The sequence below is a fragment of the Lepisma saccharinum genome, chromosome 5 (assembly GCF_977018435.1).
Source record: "Lepisma saccharinum chromosome 5, izLepSacc3.1, whole genome shotgun sequence".
NCBI classification, from domain to species: Eukaryota; Metazoa; Arthropoda; class Insecta; order Zygentoma; family Lepismatidae; genus Lepisma; species Lepisma saccharinum.
In genome coordinates, this window is record NC_139233.1 from 58,369,137 (window position 1) to 58,391,832 (window position 22,696).

The window sequence follows — 22,696 nt, forward strand, 5'->3', positions numbered from 1 at the left end:
CTTCTTACAGAGTCTCCCTTGAATCGTACCACAATATACATATATACAAAGGCTGTCGCAGAGAAGGTGAGACTAATTCCTGTATAGGAAAACGGCGACCTCCATTGGCTAGCAAATATACTAGGGTAAAAATTTGGTTCATTAGCTGCCGATTGAGACCAAAATGAGCGCAATAGGTAAAAAAGTCGTGACTGCGTAGCAGTTAAAAGACAAGCATGTACATGGACCCCTCCAAGAATCATTAAAATTAAACAAAAAAATTACAAACCACAAAATTTTTATTCAGAATCAGCCATATCGAGTAGACGTTCATCTTTTTCAAAATAGACACCATTGACAGCTAAGCAAGCGTCCATACGCTCCTGCCACTTTGTGAATATCTTGAAAATTCGTCGTCAGGTAGCGAACTGAAGAAAACTTGCGCTGCGGTGATCACTTCTTTGTTCGTCGTGAAATGACGACCACGTAAAGCGGCCTTTAAAAATGGAAATAGGCAAAAGTTGCAGGGTGCAAGGTCCGGGCTGTATGCTGAATGCGGGAAAATTTCAATTTTTCTCTTCGTCGCGTAATCCTGAAAATCCCTTGCGGTATGCGGGCGTGCGTTATCGTGGTGCAATATGAAGGAGTTCTTCAAATGCGGCCTGTTTTTTGCTACGTGCTGGCGCAGAGTCTCAATGACTCCTTGGTAATACTGTGGCTCTACTCAGTCTGTCTTGATCGGCGTATGCCTGTTGAAACATTGCATATGTTTCCGCAGCACTTTTCCCTAAACGCCAACATAATTTTATGGCATGTCGCTGTTCATCTTGAATATTCATCGCGAAAAGCAATGTTATACACAACAACCTGGAGGGGTAATCGAAACACGTTGCACGTAAATCAACACAGCTGCTCACTAACGTGGTTTCGCAACATGTGACATCTTGCTACGGAAACAAAATGAGTCATCCTACACGACGTGACTAGTGCCGAAACCATAGGCAGTGTTGCCAAGCCACAAAAAAAAATGTCTCACCTTCTCTGCGGCAACCTTTGTACATGCATACAAACATACACATGTGGAATCGCGGTAGTAGAGTAAATGGGAAATCTGCCCGCCATGTTGAAGACCAGGGTTCAATTCCCGGGGTAGCGCGATTGTATGTAGCCCTCTATGAGCCTCTTTGAATTGCAACGTGCAATATTTGATTGATTGATTGAATTGGTGTTTTAAGTCTACTTTATGCACAGAAAGGCTAATTGGGACTGGACCTACCACTATGTGTTCCCACCGCAACGTGCAATATTTGTGTGTGTGTGTGTATACACATAGTATATATACACATACATACAAATATATATAGCTATACTATAATTCCTTAATATCTGCCTTTGGCTTACAAATTAAGTTATCTTCCTTCATGAGCACAGCAATCTCTGTTAATTCCGTATTTTTCATGAGCTACGATCACGATGTTTTTACTTCATAATATTCTTTGGCGCATCGCTGTTTACTCGCACGAAGAGAATGACATGAAGCAAAAACGAAACGGTAATTAAACGTCTTACGAGAATTTTAATGCGCCGCATCCTGCAGTTTTTCCTCCCTCTCTTCCGCTTCTTCGGGGATTTTCAAATTAGGAAGCCGAGGGATGGAGTAAAATATGAATACCGAACAGAACCCCAACGGAAATTACAAGATTATTAATCATGAAAGAAAGCGACGGAAGGAAACGATGAAACACAGAGAGAGAGAGAGAGAGAGAGAGAGAGAGATATGACAGAACTTCGCCGGAAATTATCAAAGCTTCTTTTCCCTGGAAATCCCCAACAAGGAGAATCTGCTAGTTCTAAGTTTCCGTTGAACGTTGAAGGCTGGTTGAACACCAAGCGGGTTCTAAACGCATCGATAAGTTTGGTCGATTTAGTGAACAAATGGAGTGATGGCTACAAAACGTATCCAGTACGACGTTAGAACTTATTGTAATGTCTCTAAGTGTGCTTATCTTGAATTGAACAGTTAGTGCAGTCAAAAAGGGAAAATAAATTAACTAATTCATAACAAGCTGAAATTTGGCTTGTAACGTCTTTATAGCATTAATAACAACATACCAAAAATTCCCGGCGATCGCTAAGTCCACCATATTGAAAAATGGTGGACCATGAAAGTTTTCACGAAATAAGGGAACTATAATTCATAACCAACCGACATTTGGAAATTTGAGATTTGATAATTTATTGATTACTTCCTTTATTTCGAAAGCAAACATGTAAAGTGACTGCGCTAAGTAGAAATTCTTAGATATTAGGTATTGAAGGCTTTACATACCTCCTGGATGGCGTAGTGGTAAGCGAGCGGGTTCGATACCTGGTAGAGGACATTACAGAATGGTTCGTATAACACCTTAAACTGTAGGTCCAATCCCGATTAGCCTATCTATGCATAAAGTAGTCTTAAAACCCAAATTTCAAATGAAAATCAAATGTGTTGAAAGTTTTGTGTTCATCTGTGAAATAAATTAACAAGGATGGCGCTTTCTACTTCCATTCAAGATATTTTACGTCGCTTTTATACCTATTGGGTTAATTGCTACGATAAGGATGAATGATGAAACGAAGGATTGAACAAGCACAACGATAAGCACATGGCTTAAACCTGGGACCACTAGCTTTTTAGCACGTTGTACCTACGACTCTGCCAGGTAGGCTGGCTGACTGGGCGCCGTACCGAAACAAGACGAGAATTATCGCACTCTCGTTCTCTTCACGAACGGAAAGTCTCATTCTCGTCAAGTCTCTCGAGGAAATAGATACAAGATTGTAAAAAAATATACAATTGAAACCGTAAGATTTTGTACTTTAAACAATACACACACATATATTTTTATTGACAGTTAACTCGACAACGTATCCAGGATTTTTATGTAATATCAAAGTACAAAATATGTAACAATAATTGATAAAATATGTACCTAAATATTTATTATCAAAGGATATGTAGCTAATTATGTAGTAGGGCCTCCCCGATGGCGCAGTGGTAGCGTACTCGCCTTGTAATCAAGGGGTCCCGGGTTCGATTCCCGGTGAATACACATAGTGGTTCGGATCCCCCTTTAAACTGTAGGGCCAGTCCCGATTAGCCTTACTGTGCATAAAGTGGACTTAAAAAACAACAAATCAATCAATCAAATATGTAGTATCACACAACATGTAATATTAATATTAATAGAGTATCCAAGTAATTTCAAGAATTCTGCTAGTTATTTATTTGAACAAATTCAACGCAGTTTTAAAGACATATAAGTTGTTCAATTTAAACTTTGTAACAAATTTATAAACTCAAAAAAGCACAGCAACGTGCATATATTTAAGAAACCAATTTTCTCCACTATTAATTACTTTTCACATTGCAAATGATTGTAGAATATGTAAATATGAACGAGAGCTCTTCGTAACTTTCGAAAAAAATTGTAAAAAAAAGCGTCTACAGAAAGAACAATCGAATGAAAATACATAGCTACTTTTGTACTTTTTTGCACAAGGAAACATATTGTGTAACTCGCTACGTACAGGAAAGTAGCTTTCTTGTCCACCGATATGACAAGTTTCTAGGTGCTTTGCCTAAATCTAAAAGCGAAACGAAAATATGTGACCAGAAAGGGGAGGGGGAGAAACTCCAGTATCGTTCAATAAATAACAGTTCCAGTGATTTGTTTTTGGTCTTCAGCCTGTCTTTCGACTTGGCAGTCAATTTTAGGTGACCGTAAGCACTATGCATCTTATTGATTAGAAAATATTACATGAGCTACAAATTTTCTTCATCATGTTTCAGAGATCGAAAAAGTAGGAAAAAGGATCAAGATAGGAAACTATTGCCGAAATATGTTGTTTTACGTAAAGTGAATTAGCAAATATGTAATATCCTTGCAAATATGTAAAAATATGTAACATAAAACTTATGCAAAGTGATATCAGTTACATAATTCGTTGACATTTTCGTGTTCAAGGTATATATCCAGAATGGAATATAATATGTAATTACATACAAATCATAGCTCTAGATAAGTATGCTCAATTAGGACGATATCACGCTGATTGATTTCTTCATTTGGGATTTTGTGAAACTCTATTTTCCTTACCACTTCTTACTACCTTAGATGACTTAAGCACAAGGGAAAGCATCGCATAAATAAATCACTGAATATGTTTTACCTTTTTCATTCAAATTATTTTAAACTTCTATTACAATCAACATTTAGGATTGTCGAATTAATTTTTAATATAGATACTGACGAAGAAGCCTATTAATGTCCATTAGGTGCGTCTTGTGCTTGGAATTTTCATTATATTCATTCCAGCCTTAGTCTCGAGGTTTGTCAGAAATTTGTAAAGACCATTATTACAAACTTTTAACTTCCAATACAATTTTTATGAGTGTAATTGATAGTTCGTAAATGTATATTAGGATAAAATTCATTACACATAACTGATTATATAAATTGTTTTTTCTTTTAAAAGGCTGTATTTCTTATCGTAACACCATCTATCGATCATATTTTCCAATTTCGGCGGATTCACCTATATAAAATCCACCAGATAGATAGATAGATAAAAGAACATACCCTCTGTCCCAGCTATCTCTGGAGCTGGTGAACGAAAACAAGTCTCTGCGCAAGTAGTGACGCGAGACGGCTCCACCAATGAACACGTGAGAGGAACGGGATTGCGTAGAGGGCGGGAATGCCTTCCCGGCAGCGTGTACTGCTTCGCTCTGCCCACTCGATTTCACCCCCTTTGCGCAATCTTGCTCTAGGTATAACTGTAACAGGGTATTTGTTCATGGCTGCTGTTACCCACTATATCATTATCTAAATTCTTTATACTATATAATACTATACTAATTAAAATAATACAAGAAGTGGGAAAATTTAGAATGAATGATACAGTTATTTTCCGCCTGGAACTTTTCAAATTATACCTGGTATATCATAAATAATTGAGGGATTACAAAACTTTATTGCAAGTCAACTATTGAACTTACGTTAATGAAACCAGTCCAGAAAGATCGAAGAATGCAAACAGATTGTGCGTGTATGTTTTGTTAAGCTGATAGTTCACATCACTGCCGCTAGGCGACACTCAAATAACCCACATCACTCATAGTGTTTTGTGCAATGTTTTGATCCCCAAGATCACCGGACCATACAACGTGTGGCTTCTTTTTGTGAGATTTCATCAAACAGGGTATTCGTCTCATCGATGCCGTGTGATATCGTAGCCCTAAGGGAGCGTATCATCGCAGCGATAGACACTATCGACAGGTCCATGTTGATGCGAGTGTGGCAAGAAGTCGACTATCGTGTTGATGTCTGCTGTGTCACCCGTGGTGCATACATTGAACATTTGTAGATGTAAAAAAAACTGCACGAGTTCCTCGTTCGTTCTGAACTTGTTTTATTTAAGGGAGAGTGAGGGGAAGTGAGTGCCCTGAAGAAAATAAAGGTCCGTGTCCTCCCGTTTCGCCTTATCCCGTTTCACCTCCTGCAATACAATTTCAAATGATTTATGTGACACGAAATTTCTAAGGCGAAACGGGACATCACATTTCTTCTTATCCAGTTTCGCCTTGCACATAAAAAGTTGCCCATCAGGGAATATTATCGACATGAAGGGTCATTATTTATAATGTAATAAAATACCATGCTACATTGATATATATATACTTTTTCTTATTATGTAAATGGATTTACATTAACTGTATTAGTAATTTTGGTACTATTTATCGTGACATTTGTAAGAACAAATTTTAGGTTAGGTTTGTGTGTAAGGCGAAACAGGATAAGGCAAAATGGGATGTTCCGTTTCGCCTTAGAAAGTTAGTATCACATAAATCACGCGAAATTGTATTGGGGGGGGGGGTGAAAACTCGATAAGGCGAAACGGAATAAGGCGAAACGGGCCGTAATTATAAAGGTCATATTATGCACATTATTTATTTGAGAGATAAACTTTTACCAGTCTACACGTAGAACAGTTATGAACACTTTTATCTAGTTCAAATACAAAAGATAATTAACTATTCTGTTAAAAAATCTAAATAAATTAAGCCTGCACGTGGACGCACTTGCCCCCCGGGTGGGGCAAATGAGACCAGCCAGATACAGAAATTGAACATTGAAACTTGGCAAATAACTTTAACCAGATAACCGTTCTAAATCACTTAAATCATGTGTCCAGATTAATTGAATATAAGTTAGATAACTCTTGTAGGAAGCTGAGGGGGGGGGGGATGTTTGGAGTCCTTCATACAGCAGAATTAACTGGCAAAAGAAATGAGTGAGCATTCCCCAGAACGAAAAAATAGCACGCATTCTACTCAATACGCATGGGACATTGTCGTTGAAATTAACCTAATGGTAGTAAAGCAATGAAAAATGACCTACTAGTGAAACAATTAGCCTGGGTAAGTGTGACCGTCTAAGCTTCTAGGTGGACTCTCTTACCCCACCCCCAAGTGTTTTATTTACTCGACCCCTGTAAGAATGATACATTCACCGTTTGTCAGTATGAGGTTCGTATTACAAGTCTTAAAATGTATTGACGATATGTAATGCAGACTTCTGTATACACCATTATTCTTATAAAGATAACATCAAAAATAAATATACAGGGTGTCTCATAAGTAATAGCTCAAACTGACACAGGTGAAAGTACACGATAATAGAAGCAAAAAAGCCTCAGTAAACATGTGTCCGCAAACGAGCCGTTTTCGAGATAATTGCGAATGTATGGTTACAAGCCGCCACTGACCTCATTGTTTGTAAACGTTGTCCTAGTTGTTAAAAATCCGTTTTGTAAACACCGAGTGCTTTACTCCTTGCGCGTTCCGAGGTTTGCTATTTCTTTACAAAACAGAACATTTCCGAGAGGTGGCGTTGGAATCAAACAGGATGGATACAATCAGTACAGAATTGTACATGCTTGTGACCAATTCCGAAATGAACCAGGGGTGTTCGAAAGCATTTTACCAACTAGGACGACGTCTACAAACAATGACGTCAGTGGCGGATTGTAAGCACACATTCCCGATTATCTCGGAAACGGCCCGTTTGCAGACCCATGTTTACTGATACTTTTTTGCTTCTATTATCGTGTACTTTCACCTGTGTCAGTTTGCGCTATTATTTGTGAGACACCCTGTATATCTATAAAATCGTCAATTTTCAAGGCAGCGTACAGCAGCTTCACACACAGCCTCTCCAGCTTCTATCACACCAACTCGCTTCTCACGGGTTCATTTCCTGTCGTGGTCTAGAATTCAGCTAGGGTGGACGCACTTGCCCAATCTGTCTCACTTACCCCACCCTCCCCTACGTAAGTTCAATACTATACTTGCAATAAACTTTTGTAACACCTCAATTATTTACGAAACACCCGGTATATTATTGGGTATTATTTGGAATTTTTTCTCATTAGCTTTCAAATTGTTTTGAATTCGAGGAATATTAATTCTGCTATTTTCGCCTCTGTTGCCTCTGTTAGTTTTAGAACGGACGTTTCCTAATATTTGTGAGAATTATCCAAATGTTCGTGAAACGTGATGATTGATGTGACGTTTTTCTTCTTGCAGCTTGCCAGTTCCACGGATAAAGCGGTAGTTCTGAAGTCCGTGGACCTAAATAGCTCGGGCAAATACAGATGCGAAGTGTCCGCCGAAGCCCCATCGTTCCAAACCGTCTCAGAAATCAATAACATGACTGTAGTTGGTAAGTACATTTGCTTCCCCTAAGTCATTTCCTTCATATTTGTGTTTTCTATGAATATCATTTAATGGTGTAAAAATATTATTGTTTTAAAAATAAGTGTGACTACAATAGAGAAAGGTAAGACTTCGTTGTTGTACAGAGTGTTTCAAAATGTTTGTGTGTTTTTCTTTTCTTCAGGATCGCTTGTAACTATACTTTAGGAATTGATTTAATATCGTCGTATTCTTATTAAAATATGTAAGTAGACAAATCTGAAAGCGAGTTTTGACATGGCTACTTTCATTCCGTCGGGACAGTATGTAATCAAGTGAATCAATTCGATTCAATCGAACGCAATATATTTCTTGGTCCACATCTCTGCATTCATGCATCTCCTCGTACTCCAAAGGACACGGCATTCGTTTGCTTAGAAGAACCCTATCTTAATGTCGAGAAACCTTTATCTCGCTACTTTTTTGTCCACTGGATATGTCCTCATCCTTTATGTAACATGAAAGTAACGGTCATTTTAACATTTTAACATAATTAACCTCAATAAAAGAAACGAAAATAGTAGACTCGGTGCTTCCATGCAGTGTGCGAATAAAGCCGTTTGCTTTGGGGGGGGGGGGGTGCTTACTCAGTGTCGTATTTGAAATTTCATTTTCCAAGGGGTAGTTTTTCTTATTTTTAGGCATGCAAATTTGTATGCCTAACCTGTCTCACTATTGGACAGTATTGTCTTCAGTACTAGAGTTGACGAGCTGTATCTTTGCGGGTGAAGCCTGTCTAAACCCGGCTGCGCAGTAGCAAGGGGGAGGAGCTAACGGCTGCGCGTCATTATCCTTGCGTTCTGTCCTTGCTTTCGACCACACAAAGGGCGAGTAGGTGGCAACTACATAAACGTATCTCTCTCTCTCACTCTGCGCGAAGTACCCAAGGCCACCCGCCAAGATACAGCTCGTACCTAGGACATTAAATCTTATGATAACATTTACACGTAATTTATAAACAGTATTTTTACATTTTAAGAAAACCCAAACCTATTATCTATTGCCCAAACCTAATATCTATTGGGTGTCGCGAAAGTTCGGATCAGCGAAATATCCGCTCACATTTCCAAGAAACATTAATGACCATCCCCCACCCTAAAAAAATCTAATATTCATGTACGTATTATATTTATTTAATATTTGATTCCCATCACACTTTTTTCCAGACTGTGGACTGGCTAAATAAGTGAAATATCTTGCAACTATTTAGGCGTGTTTAAAATCTGTTTATAAAAACTTCGTCATTATTTTCTTGCTAGAAAACTTCAACTATTTAGGCGTGTTTAAAATCTGTTTATAAAAACTTCGTCATTATTTTCTTGCTAGAAAGCTTCAACTATTTAGGCGTGTTTAAAATCTATTTATGAAAACTTCGTCATTATTTTCTTGCTAGAAAACTTTGTCATATCGTTGGTTTGTCGAGTTTACTGCAGCTTTCGTAAGAATGATATCGCTCTGAAACACGATCTAATTAATGTTGCCTGTTTCTTCGTAGCTCTTTACTGTGTTCTTGATTTTTGCATCCAGCTTTTGGTATGCAGTTTTCTTTCTCTTTCCCTCAAAATTTAACTGTGATCTCATGTGCACCACACAAAAGTCGCACCTGAAATGAAATGAAATAAATAGTTGGTGGCGAAGAGGTGCATTGCTCTTAGCGGTGTCATACGCAGGTGCGGTTCTCTCCTCCAGGAAGCTGAGCGCAAATTTCCCAACATTCCATTTGAGCGAAATTTTCACTGAGCGCTCTTTCCATAGAATCATCTAGTGCGCTTTCAACTCAATGACGGCGTGCGGCGAGAAATGTGATCTACATACCTCCAAGGAAAATCTCACGAAATCAGCTCTTGCCATGGAAGTAGTTTCAATTAGTTTTTTTTAGCAATGAAGAGAGCAACGGCGTTCCTCTGGCAGATTTTTGTAAAACCTCTGCACCCGAACACAATAAGCAAATAAACAATGAGCTATTTAGAAATAGAACTTCGGACGCGAAGTAGGATGCAATTGTTTTAAAGATTAATTAACTGCCATTTTCAGTGCTGTTTGTTCCATAGTTAAAATATCCGTTTATGTTTTCAATTCAATTTTCTTTGGCGCGGATAACAACAACTCTGGCAGGGATTACAAAATGTTTCTTCTGCCGGGGATAAAAATTATTGTGGGGGGGAATCCACAGCATCCCCCCGTCAATTCGCACACTGCTTTCATGTTGATTCAAATTACTGAAGATCTCATGTGTGCACTTTTGGACTAAAAAATATGACCACCCTATATCATCAGCATATACTTTTAGTAAAGTAAATGCTAGTGGTTCCAACTCTACACGTGTGAAAGTCATTTAAAGTTTATATTTTTATTTGGCTAATCAAATTTTAAGTACATACATACTCCATCCATTGCTCCACATACCCTACACCCCCTGCCCATTAGCTTAAATATTTCTGTTGCCTAACTTAAATGAACAAAACATAATCTTTATAACATGTTACTATATAATGAATCGCCCTATAATTCGAAAATAGCTCAAGAAATCTAAAAATTCTCCACACAAAGTTAATGAACAACACTCAGTGTCGAAACAATGTTAAAGAAAAATTTTGAGCTAGTTTCGAATGATAGGGTGATTCTTAGTATATAGTAACATGTTATAAAGACAATGTGTTGTTCATTTAAGTTAGGCAACAAAATATATAAATGATGGGCAGGAGATGTAGAAATGGGAAAATGATATAGAATACGATGAAAGAGATACTAAATCTGACAAAAGAAGACGAATAGAAAATACATGGCATGAAGAGTTACAAAGAATACGAAGAAAGAGGTACTATAATTGAGAAAAGAAGACGGATAGAAAATACAAGGCAAGAAGAGGTACAAAGAATAGGAAGATGAGAAACTGAGAAAGGAAGATGATGATTACATTTGTATTTAGGATATTGGTAAAGTTCTACCTTCGGAAAGAGAATGTCTGGAGAAGGTATTGATTGTAGTGTCAAAGTTTTGAGTCTGAGCGCTCGTTTAAAGTATCTCTCGTGGACTTGCCACGTACACACACTCTCAGGAAATTAATTCGACTCTATACTCTATCCCGGGAATCTCTGGAGGGAGCGAACGAAAACAAGCCTATGCAAGTAGTGACGCGGGACGGCTCGATCAGTGTGATGGAAAGGGATTGGGGGTGGGGGCGGGGGGAGCGACTGAAGTTACCAACCTTTCCAGCAGCCTGCACTGTTTCTGCTCCGCCCAATCGATTTCTCCCCTTCTCTGCCCTTGTGCGCTGCCTTGCTCCAGAGATTCCCAGGATAGAGTATAGAATGGATTTTTCAACATTTATTCCTTTGACTTTCTTGCACACGAGGAATAATTTATTTACTGAAAGTAATACTTCCGACATATTCTCCTTCTCCTTATGTGTTCCGTTAATCAAGAAGACAAAAACTTCAATTCAGACGCTGGGGGATTGTCTTATTCCCTCTTGTGTTCTTAAAAGGAGTGCAACGTGGGTCCGCAGAGATTTTGTGCGACGAGGTTACTACATACTACTCCTTTTGTTTGGTCACATGACTTGGGAATGCTGACTAGAAAGTCCTTTCTCTTTGCCTGTAAGTACAAAATGAACACTCGGTAGATTCTGCTGTTCAGTACATGGGCAATGCTGAACCCGTAGTGATCTCGCTATCACATCATACTAATGAACACGTACTACGCCTCACTTCTGTTTCGTTAACCCCACCTAAGACGTTTAATTATGAATCTAACACAAGCAAATATTTTACCATCGACACACACCTTCTCCTCTGTTCACACTCTTTGTTCCCTTCGCTCCAAAAAAAAAAAAATCATTCTTGCACCCCTTTTACACACCGTTGCCTGTTTATGGCCAACAATTACCTCCAGCAGCATCTCATTAACTCTCTCTCTCTCTCTCTCTCTCTCTCTATCTCTCCCTCACACACGCAAACACCCAATACAAATTAAAACTAACCAGGGACACTTGCGTGAAAGGGCGCGCTTCTCCCCTCCACCCTTTCATGCCAAACATGCTACAGGTAGCAACTTTGAACTAAAGAAACAAAAACACTACGAACAAAGATATACGAAAATGAAATAATACCAACTTCCAAAATAATATTAAAAATTAAATTTGAGGTGGTACTGCAATATATACAGACTGTTCGAAAAGTCCCCGCACTCATACTTAAAACAAAAAAAGAGGCTACTAAGGCATTCATCTGGATGAGTTGGCAAGTCTTTCAGTAGCGATTAGTATGACCTTGAAGAACGAGTTTGTTATGGAAAGTAGTTTTCCGTCTTGTAAGTGTGTTATTGACTTCAGAGCTTGCAGTTTTAGTCATATTTAGTTTACAAATTATTTTTTGTGTATGTCAAGATATAATTGGCGTTGACAAGTTCAATAACTTATAAGCGTTAAATTGTCAAACTTTTAGTGTGACTGCTAGGACTTTTCGAACGCTCTGTATATACAGGGTGTTTCTGTGACCGTGTTCCAGACTTGCAGGGATGATGGAAGGGAACAAACGTAACCCTGGTCCGAAATGCCCCAGTCAAAAGTTACAAGCCAAAACCTTCGAAGGGCAGGCAACCACGCACAACGCGGAGGGGAACCATAAAAGATGTCTGTGGAAGTGGAGGACAAACACAGAAGAATCATTGCAGTGTAGTAACTGCAGCTATCATTACAGCAGTTGTTCAAAGTGACGCCCCCTTGCCTCGATACAGACATGTCAGCGTCGCAATAAGCTCTGACGCATTCGCTCTAATATCCCAGGAATAGTTTGGATCAGATCACAGGCTGCAAGGATTCTTGCCAAGTTACCCTACATTACTCACAGGTGTCTCGTAGACAACATTTTTGACATGACCGCACAAAAAATCAAGCGAGATCAGATCAGTTGAACGGGCAGGCCAGGCAACAGGTCCGTATCTCCCTATCCACCGCTGAGGGAATATCTGAGCACCAGCTACGAAGTGGGCTGGGGCTCCATCATGCTGAAGCCACATGCATTGACGAACGAGAAGTGGGACATGTTCCAATAACTCGGGCATGATGTCTCTCAGAAACACAGTGTACACTGGTCTAGTTAATCGTGGCGTTAAAAGATACGGACCTATTAAATGTTAGCCGACAATGCCCACCCACATGTTTACAGCAAATCTGTCTTGATGGCCCTTCACGATTGTGGCACGGGGATTTTCATCGGCTCATACATGGCTATTGCGACTATTCAGCATCCTGTCTCTCGTGAAACGTGCCTTATCAGTGAAAAGCACACAGGCATGGAAGTGGTGGTCGACCACATAGCGCTGCAGTAACCATTCTGTAAACTCGACGCGGGGTGCGACATCAGCTGGACCCAAGGCATGGACACGCTGTGGATGGTAAGGTTGCAGCTGCTGCTCCCTCAGAACTTTCCAAACAGTACTATTTGCCACACGAATTCCACGCTCCACAGCCCGTGTACTAATGGATGATTGTCCTTCCACCCGATCCAGCACTGCTTCTTCAAGGTCGGGTGTCCTTGCAGTTCTTCGTCCTCCTTGCTTGTGGAATTGAGGTCGCACTTTCCCCCTTTTCCCGTAATCGTTGGAAAAGTCTGGGAAACATGTTGTGCGCTGGATGTCTGCGCCGTGGATACGTGGTCCGATACAACCTTTCCGTTTTCCTACAGTTCCCATTTGCTTGTCCTTACACAAACACCATATCAACCTAACTTATACTCCATTGCACTGATTGAAGCCGCGACACCCGGGTTTCTAGACTACACACGTCGTTACGTCTTCTTCAGGGCATGCGCGATGGATTCTTTCCCCTTTCCTTTATGATTCTCCTCCGCGTTGGGCGTGGTTGCCTGCCCTTCGAGGTTTTTGGCTTGTAACTTTTGACTGGGGCATTTCCGGACCAAGGTTCCCTTTCTCATTTTGCTACGTTCGTTCCCTTCCATCATTCCTGCAAGTCTGTAACACGGTCACAGAAACACCCTGTACATGTTGTTTATATAACTTATAAACACTTTAAAATTGAGTCTCATTGTATTGTAACACTTTCTTCCTTCCTCGTTGAAGCAATGGATACTGTTTTAGCTGTTTCAAATAATATTCTCGACATATTTAGCATCTTGCTTTGTTCCAAGATACTTGAAATGGATGAGATTATTATCGTTCCATTTATACTCTTTTTATGAGATCAACATTTCAGTTTTCATGAGTAAATTTCAGGAAACAAGGGATGCAGGAGAATGTAAAAAACTTCATCATCCGTTACGATAAATTGCTCGAAGTCCTCTCTTTGTTCTCCATTTATTAAAAGTTGGTACATTATGTCCATTGGGTAAATGAAATGCTTACGACTGAATTTTTTCATCAAAATATATTATTCCCAGGCGTGGACAGGGGGAGAACACTTGAACAGGTAATTATACGATAACTTTTCTATTTCCGCCGTCATTTTGTTAATTCTCTTTCTCCCCTTTCGATGGCAAAATGTTTCTATCCACATGAGTATAACAGCGGAACGCAGCACAAAATAATTCCGACGTACGCCGTGTTCCTAAGGAAGAAATGCTATCCTGCAGAGGTGATTATTCTCATGAGTGCCATCCAATGATGGCTTTGCTGGTTTGTGGTGGTTATTGGAGGTTTCCCACAGGAACATCAATACCTGGAAACGGAAGTCAGACAAAGGGAAGAGGCGGGAAAAAGCCGTCTCCCTGGAGACCGAAAAAAAGTCTCGTTCCAGCCGTCCTTTGAAAAACAAATGTACAAGTGCGCAGGAATTTAGTTTCACCAGTTAATTCAATAGGATGCCTTCCCCGGATAAATTCCTTGCCCTTTCATCTGAAATTCACAAGCCTTTTCGAGGTCATAAGGCAAAAGGCATTCCTTTCCTAATTACAAAAAAAGGCCACTTTGAAATTGCAAATACTTAGGTATCTCATTACTTTCTGCTAACTGGCAAAAGATGAGCCGAGGAAAGGAATACGATATAAAAAAAATGAAAGGAAAAGATCTTAAGGGGAAGAAGGAATGAAAAAAGTTTCTCTCGTCCGCCGCAGAGGGGAGCTGAGAGCAAAGAACGCTTATGCTGCCATCTGTGTGTGTGTCAAGCGCTGGATCTCTCTTTTCTTTGCGAGAAAGGGTGGTGCGGAAGGGAAGGGGGTTCTTCTCCATTTTCACCGAACTTAGATGATCTCGAAAATGTCTCATTAACGCTGTACCAATCATGGGAGGGCTTCGGCCACAGAAGCATACACACAAGAAATGAGACACTCCTTAGAAAACGAGGAGTGAGGGAAAGAAGGAAAGAGCTAACTAGGCTAGGCTCTAGTTCGTAACAGAAGTGGCTCGGTAGGCTAATGAAACCGGAACAAAAAAAAAATGATGACGATAATCCTCCTATTCGCCGTTTTGACCTCTTTCCCTTCTTCTCTTCTTCTGCTTCAAGAATTTATCAACTTGGCGTGGCCAATCTTCTCTTGACTTGTGAATGATAACATCTATCCCTTCCTCTCCTTTGATGTAGAGATTTTGTACCTGCCGTACATCTTACGGTCATTGTAGAGACGTGCACCAAAAAAAACTCAGCCGCTGTGAGTTAAAGAAAATTAATCTGCATTTATTATTTCTTCATATAATGATTAAACCCACTTTCTGACAATTTTATGTTCAATATTATTATATTGTGATCCGTTTTAGTGTCGAAAGTCGATTGTGTGAAAATTACTATATTCTGCTGTCGACAGCAAAGTAAGAATGCGTACTATTAGCATTCACAGTTCTCGTCGCCCATATCAATGTTGAATATAAGGGTATTTCATACAAATGAGCACGCAAGAGATTTTTCTTCGGAGATGTGTTCTAAGCGAGTGACAACTACGCTAGTCCAATCCTATTGGTTCATTATTTTAACATTTTGTCCACTAATTTAAAATATTTTTAGGCCGAAGGATCGGACTTCACCTAGTGCTTGAGTTATAATTTTATAATATTTTACTGAAAGAATGCTGCATAAGTAGTCCATTCGATATCCTGATTGGAACAGTAGATTCAATCTCTATGAACCTTTGTAATGAAAGAACATAAGGACCCACTCGAATACAAGACACTGATATCGTTATCATGGTGAGGGTATAGATTTCACCACACATTTTGAGGAAATATGTAGAGAAACAACCAAGCACATCTAGAGTATGTTAGGAACGATTAAATCTGAAATAAATTATTTTCTTTCTGAGAAAGTGTTCATTCAAAAGTGGCTCATGCCACTTATGAATTTTTAAAAGGAGTAATTCTTGTTCAAAAGTACATAAATAGTTTCGATCACATATTTTACATATTTCACCTGTATCATCATGGATGTCAAATTATGTGAAACTGGGTAAGAAGAGGAGTTTATCAAATATTGCGGAAACACGTTTTAGCGATATACATATATGTATATATTTGTGTGTGTATGTATATACGTATGTGTGTGTGTGTAGCCTCCCCGATGGCGCAGTGGTAGCGTCGTCGCCTTGTAGTCAAGGGGTCCTGGGTTCGATACATAGTGGTTCGGATCCTACTTCAAACTGTGGCCAGATTAGCCTCACAGTGCATAAAATAGACTTTAAATACCAACTGAATCAATATATATATATATATATATATATATATATATATATATATATATATATATATATATATATATATATATATATATACATACAAGGTGTCATTTTAATAGCGCCAACGGACCACAGATTCGTATAGAGGACATCAAAAGAAACAACTTTACTCGGTAACATTTTTCTCGTTGGTGCGTCGATTCGACGCTACAGCCGTTAAAAAAAGACAGTTTTGCCGCCTGGATGCTGGCAACCCAATACAACATTTGATCGTATCTGTGACGTCATTTCCTGCGGCGAAACAGCGCACGGCAGGATTGCAAGGAACACACAAATTTTGTGAAAAATGACAAACTACCAATCACATTATTAACTGTAAAACGAAACGAGAAACGCGTCCAGTAGACCGAACATCATATCCTACCAGCCAGAAGATCAGCAGTCATCTCAGGGGAAGGGGGAAGTGAGCCAACGAGATGAGAAATGGTAAAAACGTATTCAAAATGAAGTGTCAATATCGGATTTTGTCTCAGCTACATATCAAATATCAACAACAATAATTTTTTTTGGACTTACAGCTTACATGTGGCTGTTTACGCCCAGCTACATGTCAAATATTTGTAAATCTCGTTGAAAGGTTGATATCTTCAGGTTTGTGTCCAGATGCCTTGTGGTATTTTTGTGCTGATAACGGAAGTATCCGAGGTTCACGTTGTTACATTACGGCTAAAACAAGTGCAACCACAGTAACAATCTAATGATGAATCCGTACCGAATATACTGCCCTGTTCACAGTTGCAAACTATTACATGTGTATCCGGTGCATAGATAAACACAGTCGTCGGAGAGCTTATATTGCTACTACTTATATCCCTGTATTTTCAACCATTTTTGCCACTTGCCTCATAATGCCCTGAATATACGTTATATTATGTGTTGCTTAGCTTTGGAATTTTGAGTTCTCTCATTTCTATTTTGTCATTTGTTCAGTGTGTCACAGACAACTAGTATCAGAAGGACGAAGTGGATAGACTAAATTGCAGATGCCAAATTGGTAACTAGATTTGCAAATATTGGACATGCGATCTGAGACAAAATTCTATATGACCACTTCCACTTGAATTCTATTTTCTTTCTACCATTCTTCGTATCGTTTGTTTACTTCCTGTTAGGTTACAGAACGTGTTTTCTCGTTTTGTTTTACGGTACATAATGTGGCGGATTGTAGCTATGACATTTTTCACAGAATATGTGTGTTCCTGGCAACCCTGTAACGCATCGCTTCACGACGGGATATGACGTCACAAATGCTATCAAATGTTGTGTTGGGTTGCCAGCATTCAGGCGGCAAAACGGGCTTCTTTGAACGACTGTAGCGTCGAAACGACGCTCCAACGAGAAAAATGTTGCTGAAAAAAGTTGTTTGTTTTGACATCCTCTATACGTTTCCGTGGTCCGTGGGCGCCATTAAAATGACACCCTGTATATATATATATAAAGGCTGTCGCAGAGAAGGGAAACAGCAAACTCCATTCGCTAGCAAATGTACGCGTACTACGGTGAAAATTTGGTTCATTAGCTGCCGATTTGAGACCAAAATGAGCACAATAGGTCAAAAAGTCGTGACTGCGTAGCAGTTAAAAGATAAGCATGTACATGGACCCCTCCAAGAATCATTAAAATGAAACAAAAGAATTACAAACCACAAAATTTTTATTCAGAATCAGCCATATCAAGTAGACGTACATCTTTTTCAAAATAGACTACATTGACAGCTAAGCAAGCATCCATACGCTCCTGCCAATTTGTGAATGTCTTTGAAAATTCGTCGTCAGGTAGCGAACTGAAGAAAACTTGCGCTGCGGGGATCACTTCTTTGTTCGTCATGAAATGACGACCACGTAAAGAGGCCTTTAAAAGTGGAAATAGCCAAAAGTAGCAGGGTGCAAGGTCCAGGCTGTATGCTGGATGCGGGAAAATTTATATTTGTCCCTTTGTCGCGTAATCCTTAAAAGCCTTAGTGGTATGTGGGCGTGTGTTATCGTGGTGCAACATGAAGGAGTTCTTCAAATGCGGCCTCTTTTTTGCTACGTGCTCGCGCAGAGTCTCAATGACTCTACTCAGTCTGTCTTGATCGGCATATGTCTGTTGAAACATTGCATATGTTTCCGCAGAACTTTTCCCTAAACGCCAACAAAATTTTATGGCATGTCGCTGTTCATCTTGAATATTCATCGCGTAAAGCAATGTTATATACAACAACCTGGAGGGGTAAACAAAACACGTTGCACGTAAATCAACACAGCTGCTCACTAACGTGGTTTCGCAACATGTGACAACTTGCTACGAAAAGAGAAAGAGTCATCCTATACGACGCGACTAGTGCCGAAACTTTAGGCAGTGTTGCCAAGCCAGGGAAAAATCTGTATGTGTGTGTGTGTGATATATATATATATATATATATATATATATTGGTATATTATACACTATGCAACGTCGGAATAATCCAAAGGTAGTGACATGTATGTATACTCGTAAAAGAACACAAATTTCTTCTACTATCATGAGTGTAAACATAATGTAAGTGTACCCCAGAGGATTGAATCTGGTTTGAAAATTAGTGTGTGTTGGTATAGATAGGCAAACATTCACAGAACCTCACGTGTTATGCAGTCTAAGTTCGCAAAGGTCTACCTGGAACTTCCTTTGGGACTCAAGAGCGGAAGCAAGATGTTGGTAAACAAGCAGCCGTAAGCAATATTTGATTTCTTAGGCTGTTTAATTTGGCCACGATTAATCAGACCTCAACTTGCATCAACATAATTAACAAGAGATTGCAAGAGTAGAAGTTAATAACGTCCTTCCCACCTCCCGCAGTAGAAGCCACGACTTAACAAGTCCCCCCAACCCCCAATCCTCTACGCAGAAGCTCCATCTACCTTCATTAGCTTCCCACGGCATCCTTCACAAACCAGTCTTCTTTTTTATTTCTCCTTCTCTTCTTTTTTTATCGATTCCGCGTGCAAATTTTAATTCGGTTCGCCATCCTTTTTAACCGCCTCTCCGCCACTTCTTTTTCAGCCCCTTTCATCATCTTTCTTCCACCCTTTCGGCATCCCCGTGCCCGGCTTTGCAACTCCGGTATGGATTTAATATTAGGTCGGGGGCTATTTGCTTTCCGGGGAAAATTTTCCTCCGGGTCGCATGCCTGTACGGAGATGAAATCCTAGCTTAAGATTCCGTGTATTGACTTTGCTGTGGAAAAACGAGAGGTTTCTTGCTGGTTACCTGATCGCAGCCTGTTTCCTCTCTCTCTCTGATGACACTAACGACTCTCAATCCTTGCAAAGAAACATCCCCTTTCCTCCCAACATTTGATGTGACAAAGTTTCTACATAATTTTATTTCAATCTAAACATTTATAATAATATCATCATTACATTAAAAGAAGAACATCAATGAAGAGTATTTGAAAATAAAATCCTTAGGAAAATATTTGGATGAGGGGACAGGTGAGTGAAGAACGTTGCACAATGTAGAACTGCACAATTTCTATTCCTGTCTAGATATTATTAGATTAATTAGATCAAGAAGACTTAGATGGGCAGGTCATGTGTCACGAATGGGAGAGGAAAGAAGATTTTACAAGATTCTTGTTAGGAAACCTGATTGCAAGAGACCTGTAGGAAGGCCAAAACGAAGATGGAGGGATAATGTTGAGAAGGACCTAAAGGAAATCGATCAGGATGGAAAGGATTGGATTCAGCTTGCCCAGGATAGAATCAGATGGAATGCTTGTGTTGCTGCAGCCATAAACTTTCGGGTTTAAGAAGGCTAGAGAGTTAGTTCGCTTATTATCATTAATGAATTATATGATGATGAAATTGTTCCAAATAAAACGCAGAGCAACAAATTGCTTGTTCTCTTTCCATAAGAACCAAAGTTCGTATCCCGTGATCTATTGCCGTATCAAGTGTACGGTGGTACATAAAAAAGGCATGTGGATATATAGAATATTAAGTCGCTACACCTACGTTATCCTGCGAGTAATGAATATATCGGAAATGTCTTAGTTGTAATGCACGTTTATGCATTTATTTTCCTTGCCGAAGTTACCACTACGGAGGGTTTCTTTCCTTCCACGTAATCATGATTTATCTGTACAACGATCCTTTTATATATATTCAAAATACAGAGTGGTCACAAAGTGGGCATACCAAACTTTGTTTTCGACACTACGATGGTTATGGTTCAATATTGACACAAGCCTGATGGTTTAAGAGTACATAACATCGGTGTGGAGATAGTCAGTTTCGTAGCAAAGCCGAATTCTGCGCCATGTTCTGGAACAGTTCGCGTTGCAAGTCCGTCATTACCTTAACAAGACCTTTCCCGAGCGGTGGATTTGAAGAGGTCTTGAAGATTGTCCAGCTGCCTTAACCTGGCCTCTAAGAAATCCCGACCTCACAACACCTGATAATGCTCTCTGGTAGTTCATCAAACAGGTAGAAATAACCGGTATTGTACAAAGCAAGAGTTACTAGCAGCTGTGGAAGATGCCTTCACGCACGTGACCCAGGATTACTGTATTTCCGCAAAACATCTGCCAGAACATGTCCAAGAATTTTGCTGTGCTACGAAAATGACGGTCTCTATACCGATGTTCTGGACTCTTAAAACTATCAGGTATGTGTCTCTCTATATCAAGCATTCAACCATAACCATCGTAATGTCAAAAATAAAGAGGGGTATGACCACTTTGTGACCACTCTGTAGGATAATACGCTAAATAACACAAATGACACAAAAACGTCAAAGAAATCACCAACAAAATATACAATGCCACTCTTGCACAAAAAACAGTGACTAGAGTAATCAAAATAAAAATAAAAATACATCCAATACAATAACAAAATTATAAACTAGCATGCAAGAAGAACAATCATTATAATAATAAATAAAAATGTACATAAATATGAAAAATAAATCCCAAAATACAAAGGTATATACTCTTCACAAGAAAGAACAATGATTATAACATATAATAATATATCCTCCATACAAGTACAGATGTGCCATACAGATTTCTATTAAACCCTCTCTCCCTCGAACACAGAGAAGGAGAAATGGGGGACATGAAAATATTTCTATTGTACAAATGACTGCATCTGCTTGCTCGTGAGAACAGTTGACAATATGAACTTTTATGGAAAATATTATATTTCTGTTGCAATATTGCCTTCCTGCCTTTTTGCCATCAGAATTAACTGATGTCCAGTATTCGAACCCAGTTCCCTTGATAACTTAACATTTCCGGAAGCTGTAAAAATTATCATAGAATCCAATTATCTCAGATACGTGGAACGATAAACCCCACCCATTGTCTTGCTTCTAAAAATCCAAATTGAAGCCATCTTAATCTGATACTATGTGGATGCAGACGGTGTATTGATATATTTTTTCTATCTTATGATAACCCTGAATAATTCATTAGTATCCGTGGAGCGTATCGACGATTCGTACCTCGAGTCGTAAACTTTATCTGGCTCTTATCTTCTCAGGATAAAATTCAGTCAAACTATACATTAATTAACTTGTATGTATGAGTCATTAGATCCGTTGGAAGAGCATAAAATTTTATGATCTCCCCGATCCTGGAAGTGCTTAAATGTTTTATGCAGTTTAGCAGGATCTACAGGAACTCTTTATATATTTTCATGCAGCGTTCTACTTAATCAGCATTAGCAGCTATAAAGTTTCACTTTATCTTTTATACAACGCTCTTGTTCTGAAGTTGATATGAGTACAAGTGGGGATGTACTCTTGGGCTTCGTTTTAAAATAATACTTGATGTTTGTGTAACGCTTCATATTCCTTTCCATTTCCTACCATCGACGAACGAAAATTAAAAGAAGGAATTTTATCAGGGGGAAGAGACCCATGAAATGGGTTATTTTGTGAGGTTTAAGAAAATAGTTACTACAAATAGACACCTTTATATATTGACAGGTTATATCTTAACATTACAAAAAGTGATGTGATTCTTGAATCCGGTGAGGTCACATATTCCATCTACTATGATCGGGTGTGGAATGAATGTGAATATATCATATTATATACGAATATATAAACGATGATTGTGTAAAGTGTCGATATTATAGAAAAACTAATGTTTGTAATCAGCAGCACATAATTAATAATTAATCATAAAATGATATAGAATAGAAAAGAATAGAATCGCCTTTATTGAGCAGGCATGATTCGGCCTCGCAGGCCGATCTCAAAACCTTTGTCAAATACA

General features: G+C 39.1%; 1 protein-coding gene across 1 annotated transcript in view; it reads left to right on the top strand.

The window, feature by feature from the left end:
- Positions 1–22,696, top strand: part of LOC145988042 (uncharacterized) — a 135,204-nt gene that overhangs the window by 22,063 nt on the left and 90,445 nt on the right. Inside the window, exon 3 of the mRNA XM_083122879.1 lies at positions 7,610–7,745. Coding sequence (XP_082979005.1) covers positions 7,610–7,745 — 136 coding nt within the window. The remainder of the gene's footprint in view (positions 1–7,609; positions 7,746–22,696) is intronic.